The sequence below is a fragment of the Aedes aegypti genome, chromosome 2 (genome assembly GCF_002204515.2).
Source record: "Aedes aegypti strain LVP_AGWG chromosome 2, AaegL5.0 Primary Assembly, whole genome shotgun sequence".
Classification (NCBI taxonomy): domain Eukaryota; kingdom Metazoa; phylum Arthropoda; class Insecta; order Diptera; family Culicidae; genus Aedes; species Aedes aegypti.
Window position 1 is genome coordinate 141,110,046 of NC_035108.1, and position 11,561 is coordinate 141,121,606.

At 34.5% G+C, this 11,561-nt stretch overlaps 1 protein-coding gene across 1 annotated transcript; it reads left to right on the forward strand.

Moving 5' to 3' along the window:
- The first annotated feature begins 407 nt into the window (after positions 1 to 407).
- On the forward strand, positions 408 to 1,443 carry LOC110675339 (tctex1 domain-containing protein 1-A-like). Its single transcript, XM_021839935.1, has 5 exons — positions 408 to 549; positions 603 to 689; positions 755 to 805; positions 865 to 966; positions 1,031 to 1,443. The coding sequence occupies exons 1-5, from the start codon at positions 496 to 498 to the stop codon at positions 1,394 to 1,396; spliced, it is 660 nt and encodes a 219-aa protein (XP_021695627.1). The 5' UTR covers positions 408 to 495; the 3' UTR covers positions 1,397 to 1,443.
- The last annotated feature ends 10,118 nt before the right edge of the window (positions 1,444 to 11,561 follow it).

Genomic DNA, 11,561 nt, shown 5'->3' on the forward strand with positions numbered 1-11,561 from the left:
AATCCTGGAGAAATCTCTGGGAAAGCCTTTGAAGAAATGAAACACCAATGTTTTCATTATCAATTTGATTTGCTTTCCTTTCATACTACACAACTTTCTACGGTTACTATGCAACGCTAGTTCGACGAACCAACATGTTTGAATGCACGAAAATTTATGTTCCTACAAAATGTTTGCTTGGTAGGTAGTTCGTGCATATATTACACAGTTCGCGCAAACATTCGTGCAACTTGCACAAATGTTCGTGCATTGCACGCACTGTGACCCAGACAACCAAAGAGTACGTACCGTTTTGATTCATATTACGAACACTTAAGGCCTCAGGGAAGTATAGCACAGCATAGAGCATACAAAATGAATCATTCTGTATGATTCCTCAGCGTTATCGAGCGTAATCGAAGCTAGTCAAGTAAGTACCCTTTGACTTGGCAATCTAGTAGTCGTAGACTTACATCAAAGTTTGACAAATACATTGGAAGCATCTATGTGGGAAACATGGCGGAGGAATTAAAACTTGAAAACAAAATGGCTTCTGGCTCTATTTTACAGGTTTGGTAATATAATTGTCTATTGTTATATGAAATACATTTTTTTATTCTAAGGTCATGCCGGACAAAAAGGCAAAAAAGAAGAAGATTGTCATTATGGAACCAAATGAACATATTGTAGCAGACAAAACAAAAGTATACGTAAGTGCAGGCTATATTAGCGTATATTATTTTTATTCATTGAAGCTTATATTATACTCTCATAGCGTAAATCAGTTTTCCCTGGAATTCGCGAAAGTATGGATCTGGGGCTAAATGTAAGCTTTTTACGATCTTCCACTCTTTCCTTAATTATCAATTAATCCAGGACGTGTAGTCTCGTAGGCAATCTTCGACTGGCAATTTACTCGGTAGCCTAATGAGCTCAGGTTTCCCATCGATGGCATCTAGACGGTGGACCAGCCGTCGAAGTACAATGGTAATGATTAAACAGTACGTTACAATCCCCCGGTAAAGTCTAATACCAAATTAATTGTCTGTAGTACAAGTCTCCACGATTTCAAAACAATTATCGACTAGAATCTCGGAATCCTTTCATTCGTGAACGAGTTCAACTAATTGTTGAGAGATATCTGACTGCTTTCGTAGAACAACACAAGTACAACCCCAGACGTGCCAAACGGCTGGCTGAAAATCTGAGCGTAGATCTTCGCGACCTAGTGAAACGGTGCGGCTTTGAACGGTATCGGGTTCTGGCAGTAGTGACCGTTGGTGATAGAAACTCTCAAGACTTCAAATCAGTCTTACGCTTCGTATGGGATGCTGAAAAGGATGGATACGTGAACGTAACTTACGAAACTCCAACATATTTTATAGTGGCCACAGTTTTTGCTGTATATTATGAATGAGTAGAAATGCATACAATAATGATTTCTGAAACAGAAACGGTTTTAAATTCTAGTTCTTTACTATACAACATGATTTTAAATCCCTTTTCTTTGTATTTTTTGACATTGACCAGACTTGCTCAACATTTAAGACTATTTACCAAATACTAATGAAAATCCTTGAATTTTACTAAATCTCATGTTGATTCATACAAGAAAGTAGATAATCAGCACAATCCAATACATCGAACTACAACAAATCTGTAAAGAAACGTATCATGCAATCGACAATTTTTTAAGCTTATGTGGCCGGAAAGATTTATGATATTTTTACACCGTGATTTTCAAATGGAAGCTTGGCTACCGGTCTAAAAACGATCAAACGACTTTTCATATAACAATGTTTGATCATCTAAGATTACATTTTGTGTCAGAAATCATATTAGAATGCATTCCCCATTATTTTGTAATTTCTGAAAATTGTTGTGTAATGCTTTAAGTAAGTACAAAATTAAAAAAACAGATGCGTAATAAAAAAAAGCTTTGCGTAATACTTATAACGTAACTGATTTCAGTTTCGTAACGACTTTTTTGCAATTTCTCATCGTAATACAGTCATCTCTCCCTTACTCGATATTGAAGGGACCATCGAGTTAGGGAGGTATCGAGTTACAGAACACAAAACCAGTGCAACTGTAATCTTAGGGACCATCGAGTTAGCCATGAAAACCAACTTTTAATGTGGATCTCTAACTCGATATCGAGATACGGAATATCGAGTAAGAGAGAGTTAACTGTAGGTTGTTTTTCATCACGCCAATCTGTCATGAAACGGCCTACTTGCCTGCACTGAAGTATGCAGTACGGGAATAGTCATTACGCGACTGAAATCAGTGCTGTAATGATTCATTAGGCAACGCTTTCTCATTACGCAACAGTTTTGAGTTGCGTAATGAATCATAACACAACAAATTTTCAGAAATTGTAAAAGAATGGTGAATGCATTCCAATATAATTTTTGATACCCTCAAGTGGTCTTCTACGAAATTGAAAAAAAATGTTGTACGCAACTCGTTGCAAAACTCGATTTTTACAGCACTCGTCTGTAAAAATCATCATTCTGCAGCTTGTTCTGTAATAGGGTAGGTGTACCAGTTATGGACATAGTGGTTCCCTATTTGGCCATACGTGATTATTTCAATGTCTTCTAATTTTGAAAATTTTTATGTGTTGTAGTAGTTAGATTTAAGATATATTTCAATGTTAAAACATTCAACAAGATTCAAAATGTGAAAGTTAGCAAAATTTCACATATGTCCAAATAGGGAACCACTATGGCCATAACTGGTACACTTTCCCGAGTAGTTTACGGAACAAGTTGCAGAATCATGATTTTTACAGCACGAGTTGTAAATTTATAAAATGGATAATCACGACGAGTGCTGAAAAAATCGAGTTCTGCAACGAGTTACGTACAACATTTTTTGCAATTTCGAAGAAAAAACTACTTGAGGGTATCAGAAATTATATCGGAATGCGTTATATTATAGAATCATAGTGATACATTTTTTGCATTGATATACGGGGTGGTTCTTGAGATTTGCTTCTTCAAATGGGTGCACGACGTAAGGCATAAAGACGTTAGGCCTAAGTACGATAGGCATAATGGACGTTTGGCATAATAGATGTTTGGCATAATAGACGTTAGGCACAGAGCGTTAATGTTTAATGGATCAGAATGATTGATCAAGTGATTAATGATTAAATTAAATTTCATCATGATTATTGCTAATGATTAATGATTACAATTTGTGAAGTCATGATTAATGAATGTGATTGGTGTTCAAGCCAAAGTATGATTAGTGATTATGATTAATGATTAAATTTCAATTTTGGATGATTAATGATTATGATTATGATTAATGATTAAACTTAGTATGAATAGTGATTATGATTCATGATTATGATTAACCCTTACTTGCCTGATGTGAAATTTGATCGAAATTTCTCAATTTTAAAATAACACTTTTTTTAATTATCATCTACCCACTGTTAGTCCGCACTATACAAATCTCGTCCAGCACGTGTGTGTTCTTTTTATACCTAATAACTAACGCGCTCTCGCCTAGGCATTCAAAAGAAGGATGGGCATCTCATTTTTCCGAAAGAGATGAGGGGCGGTCCATTAATTACGTAAGACATTTTTGGGGTTTTTCAACCCCCCCTCCACCCATGGTAAGATTTTTTGTATGAAAATTAAAAATAAATTGTATGGCGCGTAAGAAATCTCAGACCCCCCCTCCCTCCATAAACCCTTACGTAATTAATGGACAGTCCCTGACTTCGTGAAAGAGGACCACGTGGTTACTGAGTTGAAATCGAATTCAGTCCATGAGTCCTATTGTAGGGGTAACGCGCCCTATGTAGAGAACAGTGAGTCGTGAGTTCGGTTCTCACCGAGAAGACGTGTAATGTAATCGCAAATTTCACATCAATATTCCCATTCAATCCATTTGCGAAGTATATGTAATGTTTAGTTTTACGGTAGTTGTTCAAAATTATGCTTTTCAGTCGTCTTCTAACGAAATTCCGTAAATATCAGTCTTGCTATTTGTCTTTAGAACTGCGGGTATCGATTCGAAAATTACGATGGTTGCCTGGAGTGCTGGAATAGCCCCCTAAGATTCAGTAGCCATTTTCGTATCGAGTCCCAAAAGTTATTAACGATTTATCAAGCTTTATTGTTTTGCAGACTGAGTTTAAAGATGGATGGTTTTCAAGAGCAAAGCGTTAAGTTATCATGATTGAAAAATTGATGATTGAACAAAAAATCATGCTGAGAGCTATTTGATTTAGATTTTTTAAATCATAAGTGTACCAATAAATTTTCAAGAGTGTGACGCATTCGTTGCATACTTAGGGCATCTCATATCATTTAATTATTGTTATTTTTTCATTACTCTTTGATTAACCCCTCTACCGGCAGCTTCATTTTTTACCGCAAAATAAATATTCAAATTGTTATAAATTTTTTGTTTTTCAATATGTTTGCACCATTTTTTCACTAGTTCTTAAACAACTCTTCTGTGTCGATATTAATTATTGATGATCTGGTTTAAAAGATATACCGATGTTCCTTGGGGGACCGACATTTTCCATATGAAATGCCTTTGGCGGCCATTTTGTTTTTGATCAATTTATCCAAAAAATAAAATGTGGGCTATATAATGCCAGGTAATAAGGAGCTTTTGTGAAAAAATCATACAAATCGGTTCAGTATTCTTGGAGATATCTGAAAATTACGATATGATGTTTTTTGAAGTTTTCAAGATCTTTATTTGGCCAGCGTGGTTCCAGAAACCTAAATGGTCATTACTTAAAGACGGCTGCACCGAATTGCTTCATTTTTTCACAACATACTCTCATTAATGTATTGTTCCGAAGAGTGAATATCCGAATACGATTAAAATTCTGTAGCCTGAGAAATTAACGGGTGATTCTAGTTACGGGTCGGTCCCCCAAGGAATTTTGGAATATCTTCAAAACCAGATGACCAATGATCAATATCGACACAGATCCTAAAACTAGAAGAGTTTTTTGAGAGCTTGTAAAAAAATGGTGCAAAAATATTGAAAATCAAAAAAGTTATAACGATTTGAATTTGAATTTTGCGGTAAAAAATGAAGCTGCCGGTAGAGGGGTTAATCATTAATCATTCATTAACTATGTGGCAATTATATTGGCTTTGTGATGCCTAGCTTGCACACATCCAACTTCATGAATTATCAAGTTTTAAACGGATGTTTCAAGCATTATTGATAAACTTGAACATATGGCGGTATGAAAAGTTTGTCTTTTTCCCGGGAGTAGTAAGTATTCAAAATATTGGTAAAAAAACTAGTTGAATTTCAACACTTCACTTTATGAAAGAAAGAACAGTGTAGAATTCGTAAGGCGGTAAATATATAAAATAAAATATATTTCAAACAACATTTTAAAAGAATTTGGATCTAGTTATCAGTGAATACAGTTTGTGATTACAAATTGGCTATAACGAAGTTCAAACGATTTTTATATCAGATTTATTGCTTTCGGGCATTTAATCATTAGCCTTTGAATGATTAAACATTAATCAATGATTATTAATAAAAATAATGATTAAACGGCATCTCCCTGAGGCACCGTCCACAAATCACGTAATCCTCGAAGAGGGAGGGGGTAGGCTCATGCACTTTTGCAAAATTTTCATACAAAATGCATTACAGATAGGGGAGGGCTTTCCCCGGGGTTCAAAAATTTCAATTTCTAGCTCTACGTAATGAATGAATGTGACTTACACACCTTGACATATAAAAGGAATGAGCAATAAACATAAAAATGAATGAATTGAAGAGAACAATTCAAATTGAAAAGTTTTAAGCATGGTTTATTGTTTATAATCATCAAATGTTGAAAAGATTAACTTAATACTCTGCTATACTTCAGTGGATATCTGCAAGCGATGTAAGATTGCAAACATCAAACGTGTACAATAGCGAGGAACTATGGACAGAAATATCCCCTACTAGGGAAGAAGGACTGATTTTTGATCTCGAAAATTATGTATCTATTTTCGGATTTTCATACAAAGTATACAAAAGTCTAAGAATGGCAAAAAACTAGTGCTCGGTCAAAATTTGGTGATCTGCCTCTATAAACAGAAATTTTACATGTAGAAAGGTACCCTTCACAATCTTCCAACCGGGTCTTCGGATTCGGATCAAAAACAACTGAGAAAATTAACCGTCTTACATGGAGGAAATGTTTAAGGGTTTTTTTTAGTCTTATGGTAACGTCCGCGGATACAAAGCAAAGCAATGTTGTACTTGGTTGGATTTGAAAATTCTTTGGGCATAAACTATCATTGTTCTTGTCACACGATATAAGAAATGCATAGTTTATTTATTCATTAGAAGGCAATGTTATAAAATTTGTTGAATTCTGTTCAATGATTGATTGATGATTGATTAAATGTTTGACTTATGATTAAGATTACGATTACTGAATAAAATTAGTGATCTTTATGATTATGATTAATGATTAATGAATAAAACACAATATTGCAATGATTATGATTAGTGATTAATGATCAATTCTTGATTTTTTGTGATTAATGATTAACATTTTTGATTAATTATAATCATTAATCATTAATCATGATTAAATTTATGATTAATCATTAACGCTCTGGTTTGGCATAATGGACGATAGGCATAATTTTCAAAAACAAAAAAAGAAATCGTTTATTGGAAAAGTGTACTGACTTTTTTCATAACTTTTAAGGGCTTCAAAGATCAAAAGATCTAGTTTCTTGAACAAAACTAGATTAAACGATCATCATTATGATGCTGTAAAGGGCCTTCATTAGCTTTCTGGCAGCTTCTGCGACCATAGAGCAAAGCCATGCTGAACGTATCTTAGTTCGTATCCTAGTCGGTCCAGGATATTTTCGTTTTCTTCACTTTCTTGGCCATGAAGCATAATCGTGTATCGTGCATAAATTAGAAAGCAAAATGGCTGCTCTTGAAACTGTGGAAGTGCTAGAATACTAAGCGAAGAATTTGTGTTGAGGAGTAATGTCAAAAATAAGAACGATGCTGTACATGACCTGCTGCTCATCTTTTGGATTTGGTTCTACACATATAACTGGCAAATTTTCATTAGAGATTATCCATACTTTAAATTAAAGGCTGTTCTTTCTACAAAATTATTGGAGTAAGTGCTGTTAATGTCTCAATCAGAAAATGTCCCTTCTTCTATAAATAAGCTGTTCTTTCGAGACATTAATGTCATTAGTGCTCTTAATATTTCTATTATATATTTTCCCTTCTTTGAATCACAGGCTTTTCTTTATACTTATACGATTAATTTAATGACTGGTGGTAAAGGCTGTTTGAGAAATCACCTTCTTCCAAGAATATGTTGTTATTTGTATTCTTGTTGTTCTAATATTTATTGGAATTGTAGATGAAAATATTTCAATCATAAATTTTCGTTTCGACTTGCTGTTGAATGATTATGTGGAACACTGGGTAATCAGATAAGTTGTAGGAGCTACATGCAACAGAATCGGGAATATCATTTTGATCCTGAATGCACGCCATGCTCATTGCTGGAACTGTGTAATGTTGAATTTGAACTTGACTTTTGTAACTAAAATAAATATTTAGTCAAATTTAACTTTTTAAACACGACGAATTTCAAATAAATTGATTCAAAATTATCGAAAATTGTTAGCAGAAGAGGCAAAGGAATAATTCTCACTACATTAAATTGATGAACAGACTCGAAGTAGCAACTTAAAGCCTAGAGGATGATTGTCATACTACCAGAAAATTATTGTTGAAGATAATGTCACCTATCATAACATAAATTCTTGACATGACTCTCGATTGTTGTCTTCAAGGTTATCATTTGAATAATAAATACTAATACTTATATGGAAGATTTTCCTTCTTTAGAATTAACGCAATTATGTAAGAAAAAAAAAAAAAACAAAAAGTGTCATTACTCACTAAAGTAAACATCTTTAGAAACAATTAACACTTTGATAGCACATTGCAAATATAAATTGATTCTTACAAAAATGGATTGAGCTGGGTTTTTGAACGATAACAATGACCATGACAACAATTTTCTTCCATATCTGTCATTCGGTTCATTGTCAAATTTCATAACACCGAAAATAGGAATTTAATACCAGCCAATCAATACATCCCCTCGTAACGCTTTTTGTATGAACTTTGCACTTTTTATGAGCTGTTACACTTTAAGCATACCCACTCACCCATCATCGTAATGGAATTTGTAAATGGGCCCGAACACGAATAAGACGAGTTTCAAATGGCACACGCGCAAGTGATTTTATGCCAAACGTCCATTATGCCTAACGTCTTTATGCCTAATGGGGTATACTCTCTTCAAATGGATAGGGTGATTATGATGACGTCCTGTGCGGCCTTAAAGTTTTTTTTACTCATATTCCCTTGCTTTTTTGAAAAGGAAACATTGTGAAAATAAGCCATCCCGAATTTGTTTGAAAAAGTAGTGTCGTTATTGTATTATTACTGTCTACTCGAAATAATTTAAAACAATTTGTCATTCAAGTGTACTTTTTAGTCATGGTACTGTGATTACCCTTGTCTTTTACGTGAGATTAAAGTCTTAAATGTCAATGTTAAATTGTTATTATAGTCTGAACCAAATTATACTGTTATATCGATACTTGTCCTATTTAGCTGGAAGTTGCTGCGATCCTTCGTTGATCCGTAGGTTCCGACGGTCGTTCCCGTATCCGCGTTTCCTCGGCCATTACGCTGCTAAGATAAGGGATATTCTTCCTCTGCGATGAATTGTTGCTCATGGTAGTGGCGGGTTAAATATGAAAACAAGGATAGGGAGAGAAGAAATGTTAGTGATTGTAACATGCTTTATTGCAGTATTGGCCTACACTGAATTCATAAAAAATTCGCTCTTTGGATTCCCACGATAACAATCCTTGAAACTGATTATGAACCACATAAAATTTATCCGAAAGAGCAAACTTCTTCTTAGTGTTTCAATGTAGGAGTGTCCAGCTTTATTGCATGTGAGAAGTTCTTGGTGATATTCTCACAACGGCCATTCAGAATGGTTCGACGGATGTAGATAAAAGATCATTATGATAAAATTAACGCGACGGCATGTTAGTAAGCTAAGAACGACTATTGTATTTGCAACTGATAATATAGATAGTTAAGCTCAGGCTCGATTATTGTATTTAATTTTCTACAGAAGTAAACGCAAAGCGTGAACGTGAAGTAATGACCTTCCATCCCATCTTCAAGTGCTCACCACAAGCACAACACTTCATTCTGGCACTTTAGAACGTCCATGCTGAAACTTGTTCAACAAGAAATCTGCCTCGACCGAGTTTGCAGAACGCGCCTATACCCTTTCTGAACCAAAGGACAAAGTGGCAGTCAATTGCAACTCAAATTTAATGTGCTTGAACCTATTTTATACTCTGGAGAAGTAATGACTTTCTAGCTCGATGTCAGATAAACCAGCTTAGATTAATTTATATGCGAAATTATTTATATGAATAAGATTTATGCGTGCTGTTCGGAATTCGAATAACAATGATCGGAACATGTGCCAGAATAATCACAGTGTTCGGCAACGGAAACAAAATGTTGTTCCATACTTTTGTGAAAAACTTACAATAAAAGGAGATATATTAATGTTTTTATCATCAATTCAGGTTAAATTGCACGGTTTTCGGTTCACGGTTAAATTATGCAAAGAAATTTAATATTTCATAAATATCGACTGATTTTTGTCTACTATTTGCATTTCAGCGTAAGCCGCAAGTGTTCGGAATATGTATCTAAACATTACAATAATGAGTATAACATGCTGGAAAATATTCAGTTGAATAGTTTTCAAATAAATTATGTTTAGAACTTTGCCGTAATGCTCAATATTTGAACTAAAATCATGAACTTTCAGTAAAAAAGCTTCGTTTTCACATCAAATTTATACTAAAAATTCTCCAATACCCCCGAGAGATGCAATATACCATTTGAACCTCTAAGTTATACCTTTCACATCCTGCGCTAATTGCATCCCTGTTTTTCCCCTTTTTCGAGATATTGACGTTCGAAAAATATGATTTTTTTTTAACAAAAATGGTCATATTTCAAAAACAAATTAATAGAATCACTTAATTCATTCACCAAAATGTGCGTTTCAACTAGCTCTAAAACTTTGTAGAATACGTAGTTTTAATAGAATTTGAAATAAAAAAAAAGTTATGGTCGAAATATTAATTTTTCATGGACCACCCTACCCTGCATAATTGAAAACGCCTTAGCAAGGGCAACAGTAGACGGTTGGTAGAAGTTAGTAGAAGTTGGTAAAAATATTTCCGTATATCGTTGGACCACCCTAATATCGCTTAATGTCAAAATGTAGTCTTCATTACACTCAAAATAATCCAAACGTCATTGCTAAGTGGAAAAACATGCAGATCATTCCGCATTCATTTTGCCTTCTATTCACCTGACTAAGGTAATTATCAGGAGAGCATATATGAAGACTAAATGGAGACCCGGTGATTGTTACTGAAGCTACCAATCGCACTTACGTGAAAATCACGTAAAGACAAGAATTCATTTGGTCATCCCGTTCATTCCATGTTGAACTCAAATGTCAAAATGGTGGCCAATATTGTTTCAAAAAGCTGCTGCTGCTGGACTTCAAACTAATTTGATGAACAATTTCAAGGTAAATATTTGTTAATATTCGTAGAATCGCTAATTAATTAATACTTTTTACAGAACGTTGATCCTTTTGAACAGAACTGGTACTGGACAAATTTGCTAGGAACGTGCGTTTCATGAACCGTTCGGACCAAGGATACCACGATGGTGGCCATTCAGTGCTTTGAAAGCTTTAATGGAGTATAAGAGTTCAATACTTTAGTTTTTTGTCGTTCTTTCAATTTGAAAATAAAAAGGAAGCTTATGCATAACAGGATTGATTTCTATGAATTGATTCCGATAACATTCAATGTCCTGGGATCAATTAAAACGCTTCGTAAATGCTACGTGAAAGTCCATGTAGCTGTTACGTAAAACCTCGGTGGAACTGATGAGGTTCATTAGTTCATGCGTTCATTCGGTGTTGCCTATGATCCACGTAAGTGCTACGTGAAAAGTGCGATGGAAAAAAAACTACGTATGTTTTCACGTAACAACGACGTGTGGATTGTTTTGAGTGTATATGTAACATTTTTGCCAAAGACACTTTTGTTCTAAAAAAATATCTTCATAGTCAAAATATTTTTTTCCTTTTAATATTTCGGTCTGGCCCAATGTGCAATGTCGTAGAACACCACTTGAGGGTATCAGAATCGGAAGGCATTCACCATTATTTTACAATTTCTGAAAAATTGTGTTATGATTCATTACGCAACTCAAAACAGATGCTTAATGAGAAAGTGTTGCGTAATGAATCATTAAAGCACTGGTTTCAATTGTGTAATGCCTTTTCCCGCACTGCATACTTCAGTGCAGGAAAGTAGGCCGTTTCATGACAGATTGGCGTGATGAAAAACAGCCTATTACGATGAGAAATTGCAAAAACTACTATTACGACGACACAG

Coding starts and splice junctions, on each gene's coding strand:
- LOC110675339 (XM_021839935.1), top strand. CDS start 496: ATGGCGGAGGAATTAAAACTTGAAAACAAAATGGCTTCTGGCTCTATT. Junction 550..602: donor CTTCTGGCTCTATTTTACAG/GTTTGGTAATAT, acceptor TTTTATTCTAAG/GTCATGCCGGACAAAAAGGC. Junction 690..754: donor CAGACAAAACAAAAGTATAC/GTAAGTGCAGGC, acceptor ATACTCTCATAG/CGTAAATCAGTTTTCCCTGG.